Source organism: Pelodiscus sinensis, chromosome 23 (assembly GCF_049634645.1).
Source record: "Pelodiscus sinensis isolate JC-2024 chromosome 23, ASM4963464v1, whole genome shotgun sequence".
NCBI lineage: Eukaryota > Metazoa > Chordata > Testudines > Trionychidae > Pelodiscus > Pelodiscus sinensis.
Window position 1 is genome coordinate 23581283 of NC_134733.1, and position 20004 is coordinate 23601286.

Below are 20004 nucleotides of genomic sequence, written 5' to 3' on the forward strand. Positions count from 1 at the left end.
ACAGAAAATACAATATAGTCACATGATTAAAATATGTAAATCAAAAAGTCACGGTGTTATATATCTAATTAACACTCTTACTTTGAAGCTACTTTGGTTAATGTCTCCACAAAAACAGCCCATCTGCTGCTCTGAACTGTACTGTTCCAGGAAAGCATTCGTTAGGTCCATAACCTCACGGAGGATGGAAGCGCTTTTGCCTCGACTGAGGCTGGATATCATCTCTCTTGGGCAGAAAATAGCTTACGCTTGTTAAAAAATGCCTTGTTTATGTAAAGGGGGGTTTTGATTAAGAACCTTGTCGTCATATGGAGAAGTTCTCTGATCTATGCAAAAAGCGTCATGTGCAGCTTCTAGGATTAGCTGTGCAAACGGATAAAGTTCAACCTGATTGTCTCATCTAAAAAAAAATCCAGACTAGGGAAAGAAAAATTATTAGAAGTAGGTGGGACTGAAGAACAAAGAAGCCCTGCCATTGGACATAGAGACCAGTCATATTGACAGGATACATATCACTTCAGGAGTGGACGCAGAGATAGAACTGCTAGCTACATTAAATGACTGCTCCTTGGAGCAACTTGTGCTAGAAATCACAAGAAGGCAATTCTTCATGTAGTGCTAAGTAGAGCATAGGATCTGGTCCAAGAGGTGAATATAGCTTAACCATTCAGTAAATGTAACCATAATGTAATTAAATGCATCATCCTTGTAGGGAGGAAAGCGCCAAAAAACCCATCACAGTAGCATTTAACTTCAGAAAGGGGAACTGCACAAAAATGAGAACCCAGGTGAACGAAAATTAAAAGGAATAGTCACAAGGATGAAATGCCTGCAAACTGCAAGGAGACTATTTAAAAACACAATAATAGCAGCTTGAACTAAATGCATATCCCAAATTTAAAAAAAAAGCAAAATAATGGTACCATGGCTAAAACGTCAGAGTAAAACAGGCAGTTGCAGGCAAAAAAGCATCCTTTAAAAACTGGGAGTCAGATCCTAGTGAGAGCCCCAGAAAGGAGCATAAACTCTGGCAAGTCAAGGGTAGAAGTATCCTCAGGCAGGCCAGCGCAGAACCCGACGGACAACTAGCTAATAACAACAGCACTCTCTGTATATCAGATAGAACGGGCTGGGCAAATACCGGCCTGTGAGCCGGATCTGGTCTGCCATGGTTTGCCCCTGTTGGGCCCTCCACATCACCATATTTTGGGAGACTGCAGCTCCCATTGGCCTCAGATCACTGTTCCCAGCCAATGGGAGCTGCGATCACCCGTTCCTGCGGAGGTGAAGGTAAATATGGCAACGGTGGCCTATCCAGGGCAAACCCTAGTGAACCGCTGCCATTTCATTGCCCGCCCCTGAGATAGAGGAAGTCTGCCACACAGTCAGTGGGGCCACTGGATAACTAAGATGCTAAAGGAGCACTCAAGGAGGACCAGACATTTGCAGGAAAGCTAAATGAATTCTTTGAATCAGTCTTCACTGCAGAAGATGTGGGGGCGTTCTCCACACCCAACCCTTTTCTTTTTAGGTGACAGATCTCAGGAACAGTCCTAGATTGAGGCATCAGTAGGGAAGGTCCTAGAACAAATTAAGGAACTAAACAGCCACATGGCACCAGGACCAGACGGTATCACCCAAGCGTTCTGAAGGAACTCAGATATGAACTTGCAGAACCAGTAATGGCGGTATGGAACCTAGAGCTTCAATAACCTCTGTGCTACATGACTAGAAGACAGCTAATGAAATGCCCTTTATAAAAAAAAAAAGGCTCCAGAGGTGATCTTGGCAAGGACAGGCTGCTATGCCGAACTTTAGTGCCAGTCAAATAGATTGAAACAATAGTAAAGAACAGGATTATCTGACATGTAGAAAAACCAAATTTATTGGGCAAGAGCCAACACGGTTTTGTAAAAGGAAATCCTGCCTCACCAATCCATTAGAATGCATTGTAGACATCAACAAGCATGTGGACAAGGGGATCTAGGGGACACACTGTACTCCGACAAGGTCCCACACCAAAAGCTCATAAGCAAAGTAAGCTGTCACAGGTAAGAGACAAGGGCCTCTTGTGGTTCAGTAACTGGTTAAAAGACAGGAGACAAAGAATAGAAATAAATGGTCAATTTTCACATTAGGGAGAAGTAAATACCAAGGTCTCCCAATGACTTGTACTCCTCAACATAGTCATAAATGATCCAGGGAAAGTGGTAAACAGCGAGATGACAAAATTGGCAGACAACACAAAATTAATCAGGATAGTTAAGTCCAAAGTTGACTGTGAAGAGTTACAAAGGGATCGCACAAAACCAGCTGACTGGGCAACAAAATGTCAGATGAAATTCAGTGTAGATATGTGCAGAATAATCCACAATGGAAAAATAATCCCAACTGTACACACAAAATGATGGTTTCTAAATTGGCTGCTACTGCTCAAGAAAGAGACGTTGGCGTCATTATGGATAATTTTCTGAAAACTTCCATTTGTAGCAGCAGTCAAGAAAACTAGCAGAACGTTAGGCACCATCAGAAAAAGGACAGATAACAAGGAAGAAAATATCATAATGTCACTAATAAATCCATGGTCTGCCCACCTCTTGAATACTCACACAGTGCGAGTTACCCCATCTAAAAAAAAGATTCCCCCATATTACAATATGTATGCAGGAATAGTGTCCCTAACTTCTGTTTGTCAGAAGCTGGGAATGGGGAGGAGATCACTTGATGATTCCCTGTTCTGTTCATTCCCTTTGGGGGTACATGTCCACAGCAGCGTTACTTCGGAATAATTGACGTTATTTCAAAGAGCGCATCTACACAGCAAGCCGTTGTTTTGAAATAATGTTGAGCTGGAGGACTTCTTACTCCAACTCCCGTAAGCCTCATTTCATGAGGAGTAAGGGAAGTGGAAAGAAGAACACTCTTCCTTCGACTTGCTCCTGTGTTCACAGGGCCAAAAGCCACATTAAGCTATTTTGACTTCAGCTACACAATAGACTTAGCTCAAGTTGCATAGCTTAATTGGAGTTTTGCCCTGCATTGTAGACGTGCCCTGGGGCACCAGGCACTGGCCACTGTCAGAAGATAGGACACTGGCCTAGCTGGACCTTTGGTCTGACCCAGTCTGGCCATTCTTACGTTCTTATGTTCTGTGAAAAGGTGCAGTGAAGGGCAACAGAAATTATTAGATGTTTGGAACAGCTTTCAAGAGAGGGGAGATTGAAAAGACTGGGACTTTTTATCTTAGACAAGAGATGACTGGGGGGATACAATAAGGCTACGTCTAGACTACATGCCTCTGGCGACAGAGGCATGTAGATGAGGCTACCAGGCATAGGAAAATGAAGTGGTGATTTAAATAATCGCCGTTTCATTTAAATTTACATGGCTGCCGCGCTGAGCCGACAAACAGCTGATCAGCTGTTTGTCGGCTCAGCGCTGTAGTCTGGACGCGCAGGTGTCGACGTCAAAGGTATTTGTCTACCACCCAGGTATGCCTCCTGGGATGAGGTTTACCTGGGTGGTCAACAAATGCCTTTGATGTCGACACCTGCGCGTCCAGACTACAGCGCTGAGCCGACAAACAGCTGATCAGCTGTTTGTCGGCTCAGCGCGGCAGCCATGTAAATTTAAATGAAGCGGCGATTATTTAAATCGCCGCTTCATTTTCCTATGCCTGGTAGCCTCATCTACATGCCTCTGTCATCAGAGGCATGTCGTCTAGACGTAGCCTAAAGGTCTGTAAAATCCTAAAGGATGTGGAGAAAGTGAATAAGGAAATGTTATTTACCTCTTCACTCAAAACAAGAACTAGGGGTCACCCAATTCAATGAATGGGCAGCAAGCTCAAAACAAACAAAAGCAAGTATTTCTTCACCCAATGCACAGTCAACCTGAGGAACTCCTTGCCAGGGGATGTTGTGAAGGCCAAAAGAATGACTGGATTAAAAAAATAGATGCATTCCTGGAGGATAGATCCATCAATGGCTATTACCCAGGACGCTCAGGGGTGCAGCCCTATGCTCTGGGTGCCAAAGGCTGGGAGTGGACGACAGGGAATGGATCTCTCACTAGCTTGCCCTGTTCTGCTCACTCCCTCTGAAGCATCGGGCACTGGCCACTGTTGGGACATAGGGCTAGATGGCCCACTGGTCTGACCCATTATGGCCATTCTTGTGTTCTTAGGAACAGGAGGCGTGTACAATCATGCCTGGCAAAGCTACAGACTCTTAAAGAAAGGACAATGGAAGGTGCATTGGCTAAAGATTTGCAAACACTCCACTTCCACCTGGAAGCCACCCAGGTCAGAGGCTTTTACATCCAGTTTTAAGTAAAGCCAGGGAGGGCGGAGCTGCGTGAGGCTGGCAGTGGCTACAGCATAGGCTGAGAAAGCTGAGGGTGCACAGAAATGAAGCCGGCGATTCACAGTTTATTACAGTATCTGTGAAAACATACAGGGTGGATGTTCTGAAGTGACCAGGAGCTGAACTCTTCCCTTACAGTCTAAAGAACATCCGTCCGATTGATGGTACAAGGCAGAGCAGTTTGAGGTTACGCTCACAGGAGATGGCTACATGATTTATGATGGAAAAAAACCTCTTTTACTGTCTAACATTCAGGGACATAAAAACTCATCATTATTACTCATTATTTATGCAGGCCCATTAGTACACATGGCATTTTATCTATCATGTGGGATGGGCCTGGTGTCCATCTCTGAATTCTTTCCATCACTTCTATGTCAGGTTTTTATCTCCATGATTTATTAAACGTACTGTGTCACTGTTCACTTGACCATTGCTAATACTAAAAAGCATCCAGCTATGGCAATTCTGGATAGTCAGAAATTGGGGGGGGGGGGAGTAGGAGGAGTCTTGGGATGTAATAGCAGGCATAAAGAATTAATGAGACAGAATGGGGGGGAGGGGAGGCAAAACCAAATCAGTATGTTGCCTGTTATATGAATGTGAGAAGTATGGGGAATAAGCAGGAAGAACCTGAAATGCTAATAACTAAACACAACTGTGACATAGTTCGCATCGCACAGACTTGATGGGATAATACGCATGACTGGAATATTGGTAGTGAAGGGTACAGCTTGCTCAGGAAGGATAGGCAGGGAAAAAAAGGAGGAGGTGTTGCTTTATATATTAAAAATGTCTCCACTTGGGCTATGTCTAAACTACATCCCTCTTTTGAAAGAGGGATGTAAATTAGACATAGCAAAATTGCAAATGAAGCCGGGATTTGAATCTCCTGCGCTTCATTTGCATAATCGCGTCATGGCATTTAAAAAAAACCGCTATTTTGAAAGTGAAACCGTGGTCTAAACATGGTTCTTTCTAAAAGAAAAGCCTTTTTCGAAGGATCCTGTAAACCTCATTTTTTGAGGAGTACAGGATCTTTCAAAAAAGGCTTTTCTTTTTAAAAGAACCGTGTCTAGACCACGGTTTCACTTTCAAAATAGCGTTTTTCAAAAAAACCGCCATGACGCGATTATACAAATGAAGCACAGGAAATTCAAATCCCGGCTTTGTTTGCAATTTCAATATGTCTAATTTACATCACTCTTTCAAAAGAGAGATGTAGTCTAGGCGTACCCTGGACTGAGGTGGAGATGGACTTAGTTATTCAAAAAAGCTTCATCCACCTCTTCTGCCTGTAATAGACTTCTACCATGACATCAGCCTTCTGTTTTTACCTCTTTAAGTTTACCCAGAGACTCTCAACAACTCTGTCTCCTAACAAAATCATCCAAAGCGCAGGACTTGGTGGTGATGGGGGATTTCAACTCTCTAGACATCTGTTGGGAAACTAACACAGCAGGGCACAGATTATCCAACAAGTTCTTGGACTGCATTGCAGACAATGTTTTATTTCAGAAGGTGGAGAAAGCTACTGGGGGGAGGCTGTTCTAGATTTGATGTTACTAAATAGGAAGAAATTGGTTAAGAAGGTGCAAGTGACAGGCAGCTTGGTTGAAAGTGAAATGACAAGAGTTTACAATTCTAAGGAATGGTAGGAAAGAGAACAGCAAACTAAAGACAATGGATTTCAAGAAGGGAGATTTTAGCAAACCCAGGGAACTTGTAAGGTCTCATAGGGGTGTCTACACAGCAAAGTTATTTCGGAATAATGGCTGGTATTCCAAAATAACTACGTGCGCGTGTACACAGCAATTCTGTAATTTTGAAATAAATTCAAAATAATGGATGGCTTATTCCGACTTCCGGAAAGCTCATTCTACGAAGAATAACGCCTACTCCGAAATAGCTATTTTGAAATAAGGCCCGTGTAGTCGCTCCACTGCTGCTATTTTGAAATAGCCCCCAGGGCCATTCTAAGTGATTCCTCCTGGGGCTCTAAATCGAGAGAGCACGTCTACATTAGGGAAGCCGGCCTCGGACTCATTTTGAGGCTTCCCTGCAGCGTAGACGTGCTATTTTGAAATAAGATAGTTTGGAATAACTATTCTGGAATAGCTTATTCTGAAATAACTGTGCAGTGTAGACATAGCCATAGGAAGCAAGACTAAGAAGAGAAACAGTTGAAGGTAGTTGGGAGTTTCTCAAAGAGACTTTATTAAGTGTGCAAAAGCAAACTATCCCACTGCATAGGAAGACAGGCCGTCTAGCAAGAGACCTCCCTGGCATGACCAGGAGATCCTGAATGGTCTGAAAATCAAAAAGCAGTCCTACAATAAGTGGAACTAGGCCAGATCTCTTGGCGGCGCTGCAGGCACATCTCCAATAGGTTCCACCAGGTGAACCCAAAAGGCACCTTCTCTGTGCAAGTGGAGGGCACTGTGCCGAGGTTGGGTTTGCCTCTTCAATGGAGGGATGTGCACTGGAGGGGCGATTTCTGTTTAGCATCGTGCTGCTACCGCCCTCCATTAAAGCACACTCCGGAACATTGAGCACCTGCCAACAGGAGCCGTACCGGCCAATTCCCAGCCCAGCACGCGAGCACACTTTGGAAATCCCACTCCTGTAGTCAGCATTACTCCCCCTTTGGCTCACTTGAGAGTCAGGCCCCACTTACAGCAACTGCTGGAGCCATGGGGAATGGCCGCTCTTTGCTTGCATTGTGACTAGAGCACTCTGCATCTCTACAGCCAAACACCCTCTGTTTCTCCAGGGAGATAGCACCGTCCATCGGGGGGGGGGGGCATTCTCAGGTGAGCCGGGGGCTCTGCTCTTCTCCTACCTCATTGAACACCACTTTGGGTGGCTGTCCTGGCCCAGCTTTGAGCGGCCTTGTGCTGCTCTTCCATGTTCTCCCAAAGAAAAGACGGTACGTGATGTCAAAGAGGGTCAGGCGGAGCTGGAACTCAACCTCCGACAAGCCTTCAAGCACACGCTGGAATACAAGAATAAACACGCTCAGGGGGAGCTTTAAGAGGCCCGGATCGCAGCAGCACTGAGCTGTGTCGGCAAACCTCAGGGAGGGTAAGAACTCTGGGCTTATAGAAATGCTTCTAAGCCAGGGGTGCGGAACCTTTTCTGGGTTGGGGGCCGCTGACCCACAGGAAAATCAGTTGGGCCACACGTAAGTGAGAAGCGGGAAAAAACCCCACTGTGGCCCCAACCGAGAGAGAAAGACCCTCCCCACATCCCCCTCACACACCAGAGCCTAGTGGGGCCCAGCCTAGTAGATTTTGGGTGCTCCAGCCCCACGGAAGGAGGAAGTGGGGGGACTGGAGTACCAGCACAGGCTCCCCAATGATGGGGTGGGGCCCCTGAGCCTCGGGAGCCAGATCCAGGCAAGCCAAGGGCCGCACCTGGGCCCCAGGCTTGCAATTCACCATCCCTATTCTAAGGGTACATCCACACTAGCCCCCTAGATTGATCTAGGGAGGCTAATGAGGGCGACTGAAATTGCAAATCAAGCCTAGGATTTAAATATCCCGCGCTTGATTTGCATGTTCCCAGCCGGTCGCCATTTTAGAAATTGACTAGCCTGAAGTAACTGCCCACGTCTACATGCGGCAGTGAAACGGGATTCCAATTTAAAGCCCTAACTGGAATTAGCTGGTATTCCTCCTGCAATGAGATTTACCAGCCAATTCGATATAGGGGCTTTAAATCGGAATCCCATTTCACTGCTGCATGTAGACACGGGCAGTTATTTCAGATCGATTTAGGGGGCTAGTGTAGACGTTCCCTTAGCAATAGTTAGTAGCTCACTCTGGCTACGTCTACACTGCAATGTTATTTTGGGATACAGGAGTACCCCGAAACAGCTATCCTGCGTCTTCACAGCAAGCCCGTTATTTCAGGCTAGCTATTCTGACATCCCTGTAAACCTCATTCTACGAGGAGTAAGGGATGTTTTGGAATAGCGCTTTATTTCGAAATTTGGCGCCGCGTAGAGAGAGCCAAATGACAAAATAAGCTATTTCGAAATAGCATCGAAATAAGATACGCAGTTTGCATAGCTCAACTTGGGTATTTTATTTTGAGTTATGGTGCAGTATAGACACACCCACTGAGTGTAATCGAAAAGGAGAAAAGACACAGAGACATTTTCTTCTGACAGCTGCAGCTCAGACCATATAACCCGTAAAGTCAGCGACTTTCCCTATGTTCAGACAAGCAGAGATTTTCTAGGCCAGGAATTCTCACCCTGCAATATGTGTGTGCTGAAAGGAAAAGCTAGCTGCGAATTCAGATGCTGAGGTCATCCTGCCACAGAAAGTGACTTTCCCCAGCAGTGAGAAATCCCAGGACTGGCAAGCAAACCTTTATTCATATGACTTTTAAACAGCAACTTGGTTTAATATATGTGACTAGTGGGCAAATTCTGTAAAACATTTACCGAAGACACTTCACTGAAGCAAACGCGTTTAAAGACATTCAGCCACGTTTCTGTCTCTTCTGCATTTCCTTCCTGCAAAGACTGTCATGTTATTGTCATCTACTGTATATTTCAGAGCCTTTGTCGGTCTGTCTGTCAGTATGTTCAAGAACTCCTCCTAAACAGTCAGAGCTATGGCCACCAAATTCAGTGTGCAGCTTCCTCTGATCCTATTTGAAGCAAGGGCAGGGTTTGGTTGTGCCAGGACAATGGGATGTGCCTGGAATGGGATTGCTAACCCATACAGAAAGAGACAGACCCACCAGGCAGGTGAAAGGGGATGGCTGGGGGCACGCCCACCCCCGTCCAGGACTGCACAAGCCCTGAGCCTCCCACCACCCAGACATCCTTTACGGAAGGTGGAGCGGGGGGGCTGAAGGGCAGATGAACCTGGACTTGCCCCAGCAGGGGGACATGCACCCCACCCTAGCTGTGCATACTGCAGCTGCAGCGGCCATGAATTTTACTTAAAGGGGCTTTTTCTGAGCGTCCTGAGCTCAACGCTTCATTATGTTGCCGTCTTTGATCATGAAGAAATAACAGTAACATGCCTCTCAACTAAGGAGAGATTCTTCCTACAGGGACGCATTATTTTCCCATTACCAAGACACAGTGGCTGTGGGGCTGAAGAGGGGCGTGAAGGTTTAACTGGTTCATGGTTAACAGGGAAGCGTCACCCTTAATGGATGAGGCTTACCTGTTAAGGTTAACTGCTGGGGCTGCAGCAGCTCCCTGCCTGCTGTGTGCAGGGGGCTACTCCAGCCCCACAGGGGTCCCACCGCTGATAGGGGCTGCTCTGGCCAAGATGGAACAGCCTCTTCCTGCCGGGGGGGGGGGCATTCCAGCTCACTGGCAGGCAGGGGGGCTGATCTAGCCAGGTGGGAGCATCCCCCCCAACTTGCCGCCTTTAATCAATTAACTGGTAAAAAAATACATCCCTAGTGCTGAAAAGGCCTTCACTGGAGAACCTCTTTCAAATCAAAGGGATGTAAAAGTATATTTGGAAATGAGTAATTGTGTAACTATATAAAAACAGTGACCGAGTTAGGTAAATGTGAAAATATTTAACACCTACAGCAGACGTTCCCACACTGTGGTACCTATACCACTGGTTGTCCAGTACATCAGTTTGATGTCCCATCCAGTCACTTCACAACAGTTTTTCAAGAGGGGGGAATGAAACCAATAGAACTGAGTTTGGAAACTGCTGGTCTAGAGACACGTCTCGTAAAGATAAGGAAGTGCTCACTCGGCTGAGGATTTCAGCCCTAAGCCAAGGGACACAGAGCCCATGAACGTGACGGGAAGAGTGCCTGCTTCCCTTAGCTGGTTTTGCAAGTCTCATCCAGTGGGTGGGGTCTGAAATTAGGACAGCTCTAACAAGCTGTACACATCTGAAGCCAAGAATGCATCAAAAAATCTGAACAATAAAATACAAAGTAGGTCATCTTCTTAGCCTAGCTAAAATGAAGCATGTTTAGGTGTCAGTCTCCTTTGACATCCAATATTGCTGTCAGCTTCAGGAGAGTGGAAAAATATTAGCAAGCATGACATTACTTAGTGGCCCAATCCCTGAGCCCAATGAATGTGTTAATAGAATGGTTAGAATCTCAGTACAACATCTCCAACTCCATTTGTTGATTAAAATATAAACCTACCCCCACCCCAAAAAAAGGACCAGCCTAGCTCTAAAACCCTACTGCAAACCCTCAAAAAGGAAGGACAGCAGGAAACCTGCTCCAAATGTCCACTATCACTACAGATCCACCTCGCTGCACTTTCCAGCTAGCAGAACAAAATTCTCTTCAAATTAGCAGAGAAGAATAACAAAGAAAATCTTTCTGACTAGTTTTTCTGCCCTTCAGAACCTGACCTCTGCCTGTGTTTTCTCTTGGCTTGGAGAAAGCCGAGTCTGAACCAAATCCAAGCCGTTCATGAACAGGAGGGAAAACATCGTCTGTTGTGATGCTTAGTACTTATAAATGCCGACTCTTGAATCTTTTAACCGTTTGACTTCCTAAACCAGGGATTGGCAAGATACGGCCCACGGGCTGCATCCAGCCCATCAAGCCGCTTGATCCAGTCCCTGGCCTGCCCTGCTGCTCCCCCGCCCCCTAGCCAATCGAGACCCGGGGACCAAGGAGTGCACGAAGTCAAAGCAGCTGGTGGCTCCCTCTCCCCGCCAAGGGCCTAGAGGGACCACAGGTCATTTTGAACAGCGAATGACTTTGTGCACTCCTCTGCCTCCAGGCTCCAATTGGCCTGGGGGTGGGGGATGAGAAAAATCTCCTCCCTCTGCCAAGGGCACGCAGTGCCTAGATGGCCCCCCTGCAAAAATTATTGCCCACCCTTTTCTAAACTATCACCCACTGATCAAATGCATGTCTCAGCATCTTTTCTCACAAGGTAAATAAAGAAAAGGAACCTGTGAGGTCATTCACTTTGATGTGTAGTCCTACATTGGGCTTAAATTGCAGCAAGGGAGGTTTAGATTGAGCATTAGGAAAAACTTCCTGCCTGTCAGGGTGGTTAAACACTGGAATAAATTGCCCAGGGAGGTTGTGGAATCTCCATCACTGGAGATATTTGAGAGCAGGTTGGGCAGACACCTGTAAGTGATTCTAGACGGTGCTTCATCCTGCCGTGAGGGCAGGGGACTGGACTCAATGACTCGCGAGGTCCCTTCCAGTTCTAGTGTTCTGTGATTCTACGATTCCATCCCCTGCTCAGGTGAAAGTTCCACAGACTTCAAAGTTCCTGATCTCACCCAGGTAAGAACTACCCTTCTGAGTTAAGTCAGCCATAGCCACCCTATAGCTCATGTTAACACTCGGGCTATGTCTAGACTACAGCACTTTGCCTGGATATCTTTGGTATCCCAGAAAAGCAATGCCGCATCCAAGGAGCGTGTCCATTTTTTCGGAAAAATTTTCGAAAAAGCAGATGCGCTCTTTCACCATCCCTGTAAAGCTCCTTTCACAAGGAAGAAGGGATGTGTCAAAAGAGGACTTTTTTCTGAAATTTGGCGCCGCGTAGAAGCACCAAATTTTGGAAAAGCCTCTTTCGACATTAAACGGAAAAAGATATGCAATTTGCAAACTGCAAATTGTGTTTCTTTTTCCGATTTATCTTTGCAGTTCAGACCTAGCCTCTGTTTCTCTTGAAGCTGCGTTTTTCAATTAGTATAGATTAGATTATGTCTTCAAAGCCTAGCGGCAACAAAGGGGAACGCACAGGGAGATCCATGTACCTAATCATGGTATGAGTGTAAGTGTTTGCAATCAGTAGTATTGCTCCACGGATCCTAAACTGTTGGCCAGAGAGGAGCTATTCTTTCCCATTAAAAGTCTTCCCTTCCCCCACCCCCACCCCAAAAAATTACATTAATTTCCACAAGACTTTGCATTGCTGACAATGGAGGATTTACTTGATCAGATGCCTCCAAGAATGGCCAATAGCTAATGACCAGGAAAAGGTGAAAATGCCCCCAGAATGCACCAGGAGAATTGTGCCATTCTGTACAAGATAAGAGGGAAGGTCCTTCCACAAACTTCTTGGGTCCAGCCTCCACCTCAATAGTTATTATGAAAATGTAAAAATTAGAGGACTCTAATCCAAGCAGAGAATGTCAGCAAGAGAACGTTATGGGAGCAACACTTCCAGAAGGCAACAGCATATTCCTTTACCTGCTTCATTACATTTCCCTCAACATACTTCAGGACACACTGAAATGCTATTGATTCCCTCGGGGGGTGTCGCCTCCTTTGGCAGTGCGGAGGAACAGCCAGGTTTTGCACAAAAATCCTTTGCCATTCACTCATCTTGCTGCTTAGAAGGTCACCTCTTCCTTTAGGCATCTGCTACGGCAAATGTTCAGCTAGAAAATAAAACTCATTTCAGAAAAACGCATGCTCGGAACCTGTCATCTTAAAACCGGCACGAGAACACCCCAAAGCCAAAGCCAAGCACAGTTTTACTATCCAAATTAACAAGCTGGTTTTAAACAAGGGGTTGTTGGCATCTCTTTCCCCCCTTAAAGGCTGGGTGCCATTGCAACCCCCTTTCCCTTCCAGATGATCTGATGGTGCTTGGTCCTGCTGTGAGGGCAGGGGACAGGACTCAATGGCCTCTCGAGGTCCCTTCCAGTTCTAGTGCTCTAGGATTCTATGACTTGACTCCCTCTGGGGCCAGTCCGCACAGCTGTGAGCATCTGCCAAATGTCATTCATGCACACTGGGCAACACTCCCTTCCTGTGGGGTGGGCACTGATGGCTGAGGAGTTGAGGGAGGAGCCCATGAACCCCCACAAGGGAGGGACAGACCAGAGTTGTAGGAAAGGTTGCCCACTCCAACAGCACCAGCCCCAAGAGCTGAGATTCTGTGCCGCACCTCCCAGAGGCACGTCCCCACGGGCGCTACACGGGCCTAGTGGAACAAACTACAATACCCCTGGGATTTTGGGTTCTGCCCGGGATCAGCACAGCCAACAGCATCAATGAGAAGCCACAGGGCTCTGCAGCACAGAATTTCCACAGCAACATGTGCTACAGAGACTTCCCAGCATGCTCTCTGTGCTGGGAGATGGGGGGGAGGAGCAGAGTGGGGTGACTTGTGGGAACCCTACACCGTTCCATGCTGGAGGAAGACAAACTTTTGTTAAACCCTTTAGGACAGGCGCTTGTCTCCGTGTCTGTACACCACCCAGCACAACGGGTCCACTTGGCTGGACATTACCATGGTATAAACAATTAACCAAAGATGGCTGGAGATGCTCCTGCTGTTTAGCTCAAAGCTGCACTTCGGACTGCAGTCTGAATCGTTCCAACAGCCAGTAGCTGCCTCCATTTCTAAGGAAGAGTTTCTGAAGAGGGAAGACAAGCGATACCACCAGAGACGATCCTCTCGTTTCGACAAAGAACTAGACGGCCAGCAGGCAGCGTTCAGTTCCCAGCTCAAACTCAGCCCCCCTGATGGCATTGGGGAAGTCACTCAATTTCTCTGGGCCTCAGTTTCCTCTCTGGGAACAAGAATAATAATATTTCCCTACTCCACAGGGGGTTGTGAGCATAAATGAATGAATGCCAGAAGGGCTGAGAGATTACAGCTAAGGGTGGGATGTAGAGGTATAAAATCCCGTTTAATTAGTTAACAGGTTAAATGTTAAGTCTAACCAGTTGACTGATTAAACAGGAGGCAGGCATGGGAGCTGCTGGGCTGGAGTGGGCTCCCTGCCCTCGGTGGCTGAGCTGGAGGGGTTTCCCTGCTGCATGCAGGGGCTGCTCCAGCTGGCCTGGGGCGCTCCTGCCCGCGGCACGCCTGGGATGGGCCACCACAAATGAGGTTTGCTCCGGCAGGGCTGGAACATCCCCTCACCCACAGCAGCCCACTGCTGCAGCCCCCACCAATTAACCGTAACCAGTACGTATCACCGACTCAAGGGTTAACCATTCACACCCCTAGTGAATATCATTAGGAATGTAAGAAATCACTTGTGCAATCCCCTCGTGCGAGACCTGGCTCCTTTTGTAGCAGCGTAACAGAGCGATAAGTTAGGCTATGTCTGCACTTGGTGCGAGGGGTGTGATTCCCAGCTGGTGGAGACACACTCGCGCTAGCTCTCAGCAAGCTAGTGTGCTGAAAGCCGAGGTGGCTTTGGCCGCACGAGCCCAGGAATGTACCTTGGGGCTCTGTTGGGCATGGCCTTGCGCTGGATAGCCTTTCTGTGGATCGCACTGCGGCCGCTACAGTCTAGGTATTGGCACACCAGCCTGATGCCAGCTGGCTAGTATGTCTTCTCCCATTGGAGTTCGAAGTAAACCACTAATTCAAATTAGCTGTTACTCCTCGTGGAATGAGGTTTAACAGCAAATTCGAGCTAAGGGGTTTACTTCGAACTCCCGTTTCACTGCCGCGTGAAGACACGGGCAGTTATTCCAGGCTAGTCAGTTTCCAAAATGACACCCGCCTGGGAACATGCTAATGAAGCCTGGGATATTTAAATCCCGTGCTTCATGTGCAATTTCGGTCGCCCTCATTAGCCTCCCTAGTTCGAACTAGGGGGCTAGTGTAGACGTCCCCTATGTGTTCAGGGAGGAATGGTATTACTGGGATGCTAGTCTAGAAGATCAGGCAGTCAAAAATAATAATAAACACATTTTACTTTTAAATTGCTTACCCCCACCGAGGGATGCGCAGCCCTGTACATCATAAAGCAAAAGGTCCAAAGTGACAGCTTCCTGCGGATTAAACATAATTTTAAATGAATAATTAAGAGACTTGTTTGATGACTTCCTGCAGACCGAGATTTCTACCTGTCTGTCAACTTTATGTGGCAAATCCTGACTGAACCCACAGAAACTGGATTGCTAAGATTTTGACTGCTATGGTAGACATGAGCAATCCATGAGCAATCTGAAGCTGCGATCTAGGTCCTTCACGCCACATAAGCCTTGCTTCCATGAGCAACTTTATTCAAATTTCCTAAATCCCATCCACATCACTTGGGTAACCATGGTGAAAGCACTACGATAGACATGTTGTTAGTGACCACTGACATTTTAGTGACCGTGCTGCAAAACTGCCAACCTCAAGACTTCGACACTCAGGAGGTTTTAAAAATAATAAATGTGGGGTGAGAATGAGGAAAGGGACTATTCAGTTTTCAGGGTTCACATTCTCAAGCTTTTCTCCACTACCCCCCAAGACTAGAAATAACAATTAAAGGTAAGATTTTCATGTAACTACATGATGCTGGGAGCTGGGCTTTCAGAAATACATCCAATATTGCGAGGCTTGTGAAAAATTCTTGAGAGTTAGCAGGACTGGCTGTGTCATCTTTTATTAAATATGATTGGATGGCCCAATTGGTAACAGGACACCATCCGCCTACCACTACTGGAGCTGCACCAGAGCTAAACCAACAATTGGAAAATGCAAGAAAAGTGCCTGTCTACATTAGCAGCTGAACTTGTTTCCTGTCCCAGAGGAGGGCTCATTGTTGACATCCATTGCATCACTCTCTTGTTTAAAATTAAGCATTGCATACTGAGGTGCGGGAACAATTTGTATAGTGAGAATACTGAGAACCATTGGACCAAGCCGTAAACCCTCCATATAATGGAACTCACTTCAGGCTAGAGGCTGCTGTAGCATCTCCCGCACCCGTTAGCTCCAGCACCTATGCAGCATTTTTGTGGGCCTAGCTTTGCTTATTTTTGAATGACTTGCTCGTTTTGGTGCGGTGCAACACCTACACTCTCATTTTAGTATTAAAAATCCACCATGATCGAACTAGGAAAGAAAGAGTCCCACTTCCACGGGAAGAGTGTTCTTCCTTCGACTTCCCGCTGTGCAGATAGCGCCAAAAGTTGAGTTACGCTACTTCAACTTCAGCTACGCAATTCACGTAGCTGAAGTTGCATATCTTGACTTGACTTTGTCCCATAGTGTAGATGTACCTTCCTGTCCTCCCTTCAGTGGGCATGGAGGAAAAATCATTCAGACTCCTTATTAACAGTCCTTAAGGTATCAAAGGCTATTATTTGGTTCCAGAACACAGTCTTTTTTTCTCAAGAGGAACCACACCCATTTTTTTACCTTTGCTGCTAGGTCAGATTTTCTAAACTTTGATAATGTTTGTTTTTCTCCTTTGGGCTCTCTCAAATTTGTCTACATCTTTCTGAAAGGGTGGTGCCCAGAACTGGACACCTACTCCAGCTGAGGAGTCAGGAGTCCAGTGGTGAGCAGAACAAGGTGATCACCTCTATGTTTTACGTACAACACACCTAGCAATGCACCACAGAATTACATTAACCTCTTTCGCAACCATCACATTGTTGGCTCCTATTAAATTTGTGACCTACAATAGCCCCCAGATCCTTTTCTGCAGTACTCCTGCCTAGACACGTATTCTCCATTTTGTGTTTGACTTTCAGGGGAGAATTGTCCTGAAATTGATAAGAAGAAAATAACAAAAGAAGGGCAAGGTATTTCACCTAGGAAAGAAAAATCAAATTTAAACAAAGACAAAACTCAACCCCAACTCTGGAATTCCACATTGGCTCTCACCTCACACCTAATTTAGGCCTAATCTTACCCTAGGGCAGGGGTTCTCAAACTTTGTGATACCACGACCCCCTAAAATGCTAAATGAATTTGTGTGACCCCAACCCCCACCCTTACTGCCCTGGGTCACTTCCTCCCCCCTTCTCACCAGACTCCTTGCCCTCCTAGGGTTCCTTCAAGGCGTTTGCAGTCCTCAACGCCCTTCCCCCCTGCAGGCTCCTTCCCCCCATCTCTTTTTCCTCTGTGCCTTTTTCCCCGCTCTGCTTCCCCCCCCCCTTTTTTTCCCCTTCTTTCTCCTCTCCTCTTCTCTGCCCCCCACGTGCCCTTATTTACCTCCAGGTCCTCTGCCCTGACCCAATGACCCAGCTTGCTGCCTGAGGGACCCCACCCTCTCCCAGCTGGGAAGTGTTTGGTCACCCGGTAACCGTGCCCTGGCCGGCCCCTCACTCTCCCACCGCCTTGCCTCCTCCTGCAGCTGAGCCGCGCTCCTGGAGTCCCACGGCCTCGGTCACACTGCGTGGCTTGCTGGCGGCTGCTTTCTGCCACCCTGCCACACATTTTGGATCCATCCTTCTAACTAGCGCTTTAAGGCTACATCTACACTGCAGTGCTATTTCAGGATCCCTCCTATTCTGCGTCTTTTGAGCATGGACGTTATTACAAAATGGAATGGGCTTGCTATTCTGACCTACCTGTAAACCTCCTCCCGCAAGGAGAGAGGGACATTTCGGAATAGTGATTCACTTTGAAATAAGTGCTGTGTGGACAGCGCCAAATTTTGAGATTAACTTGAAATAAGCTAGGCCATTTGTGCAGCTCAATTTGAGAAGCTTGTTGGAGTTACCGGTGCAGTGTAGATGCAGCCTAAGTTCCCCAGGACTATCCAGTCCAGGTGGGCTCTGGTTTCTTAGGGAATCTGAAACCAGTTGAGTTTGGTGTTTGTGTAGGAATGTTTCCCCCAGCACCAGCCCCGTCTGGCCAGGTTGCTGCTGACCGAGGAGTCTAGTCTGGGGATTCATGGAGTAACCCCCAACGCTGACGCTCCTGGGTTACACCGGCATAAATCCGGAGTGGGAGGGGGGCGAATCAGCCCCCAGGGCACACCCCGGGGGGAGGCTGCCGGCTAAGGCTGCCCCGGCGGGCTCTGCGAGGAGCGGGGGCATTCAGGGAGGGGAAACCCGGAGAAACTGACACATTTACCTGATACAATGTAGCCATCTTCCCGGACTGCACCAACTGCACCGTCCGGCGGGGGGGACGCTCACTCCACCGGCTCCCATCCCAGTCGCTTTCCCCTCTCCAGCGCTGCCAAACACCCCCCAGGGACCGGATCCCCCTGGGCGGGGCCGCGTCTCCCTCCCCGGCCTCAGCCCCGCGTGGGAGGCCGGGCCCGGCGCCCCCTCCCAAATGGTTCAGCCCGGAGCTTGGCATCAGGTTACTAGGGCGATGGGATGCCGGGGGAGGAGGAGGGTGTCAATCTGTGCTCTTGCTGCAGCGGGCGGGAGCCGGGCTGCGCTGGGTGAGCCGGGCGCCGGGCCGCTAGAGGGGCGGGCAGGGCTGGGAGAGGGATCTGGGCTCAGGGCCCCCGACGATGGGGGAGCAGCGGGGCTCTGGCTGGGTCCCGAGCTGGGAAGATGCTGGCGCGGGCTGGGCACCAGACTGGAGCAGGCTGGGGGGGTCTGTTGGTAACCAGGCGATGCTGGAAGGGTCTCTGGCTGGGTGTCCAAGCCGGGAAGATGCTGGAGGGAGGGGGCGGGGGACGGTGCTGGGTACCAGCCGGGAGCAGGCGTGTGTGTGTAGGGGGGGGGGGGGGGGCTGAGTATCCAGACAGGGAGGATGCTGGGGGGCGGCCGGGCGGTGCTGGGTACCAGCCGGGAGCAGGCGTGTATGTGTAGGGGGGGGGGGGCTGAGTATCCAGACAGGGAGGATGCTGGGGGGCGGCCGGGCGGTGCTGGGTACCAGCCGGGAACGGGGGGAGTCTCTGGGTATTCAGACAGGGAAGATGCTGCGGGAGGGGGGCGGTACTGGGTACCAGCCAGGAGCTGGCGGGGCCAGTACCCAGCATTGCTCCCCAGCATTGCTCCCCAGCATCCTCCCAGCTGGGAGCAGGCTGGGGGTATCCAGACAGGGAGGATGTGTGGGGGGGGGGGGCAGTGCTGGGTAGCAGGCGGGCGGGGGGGGTCTCTGGGTATCCAGACAGGGAGGATGTGGGGGGAGCAGTGCTGGGTAGCAGGCGGGCGGGGGGGGGGGGTCTCTGGGTATCCAGACAGAGAGGATGCTGATGGGGGGCAGTGCTGGGTACCAGCCGGGAGCAGGCCGGGCGGGGTGGGGGCGTTGGGTATCCAGACAGGGAGGAGTCTGGGAGGGGCAGTGCTGGGTACCAGCCGGGAGGCGGGAAGGGGAGGGGGGCAAAACTGGAGCGTGTGCGGGGTGCGAGCGAGGCAGTAGGGGGCGCTGGGCGGCCAAGGGGGCTCCCAGTTCCGCTCCGTCGTACTCAAGAGGCGGCTTTCCCGGCACCCAATCAGAGCCCTCCTGGGTCGTTCGTAATTTGCATGTGTGTGAGCGGCAGGGCTGAGCGGCCAATGAGTGGCGGGCGGGCGGAGCGTCTCCCCCACGAGGGCTAAGATGGGCCGAGAGGGACTGAGCTGAGCGTTCGGGAGCCGCTGCCAGGTGCGGGGAGCCGGGAGCCGGGGAGCAGGGAGGGTGCCGGTGCCCGGGAGGGGGGCGCGGAGCCGGGAGCAGAACACGGGGGAGTTGCGGGGCCGGGACGCGGGTGCCCGTGGGGCTCGGGCTCAATTGCACGGGGAGCTGGGTCCGCTTGTGATTTTCCCCAGCGCCAGCAGGGGCTGTGGGGCGGGTGTGAGTGGGGCTGCACCCGGGCACGGCAGTGGGGCCCCTTTCGTGCGCCCACCCCGCCTCCATAGAGACTGTCCCAGCGCAGCCTTCCCCGGGCCCGGTGCATCCGGCCTGCGATGCTCTGCAAGCGGGCAGCTCAGCCTGCCAAAGGGGTGCCCGGCCTGGTTGCTGCTTCTCCTCTGAGCCCGGCGCAGAGACTGGACTTGATGGGTTCCCCAGGCCCCTTGC

The 20004-nt window shown here is 49.3% G+C and overlaps 2 protein-coding genes across 17 annotated transcripts in view; one reads left to right on the plus strand and one right to left on the minus strand.

The window, feature by feature from the left end:
• The window catches only part of NPHP4 (nephrocystin 4), a 128191-nt gene extending 109941 nt beyond the window's left edge, over positions 1 to 18250 (minus strand). For 5 of the 6 annotated variants that reach the window (XM_075906451.1, XM_075906450.1, XM_075906448.1 and 2 more), the window contains exons 1-4: positions 18121 to 18250; positions 15032 to 15092; positions 12543 to 12733; positions 7207 to 7359 (exon numbers count right to left, since the gene is read on the minus strand). In XM_075906451.1, the coding sequence (XP_075762566.1) occupies positions 7207 to 7359; positions 12543 to 12713 (324 nt within the window). In that variant the 5' untranslated portion in view covers positions 12714 to 12733; positions 15032 to 15092; positions 18121 to 18250. Of the gene's footprint in view, positions 1 to 7206; positions 7360 to 12542; positions 12734 to 13590; positions 13718 to 15031; positions 15093 to 18120 lie in introns of all 6 variants that reach the window. The other variant, XM_075906447.1, reaches the window with a different exon arrangement.
• A 110-nt stretch (positions 18251 to 18360) lies between these two features.
• Positions 18361 to 20004, plus strand: part of KCNAB2 (potassium voltage-gated channel subfamily A regulatory beta subunit 2) — a 114482-nt gene continuing 112838 nt past the window's right edge. For 3 of the 11 annotated variants that reach the window (XM_075906465.1, XM_075906464.1, XM_075906460.1), the window contains exon 1: positions 19473 to 19590. The gene's annotated coding sequence lies outside the window, so the exon portion shown is untranslated. Of the gene's footprint in view, positions 18440 to 19470; positions 19591 to 20004 lie in introns of those variants that run through there. The other 8 variants (XM_075906458.1, XM_075906452.1, XM_075906454.1 and 5 more) reach the window with 7 other exon arrangements.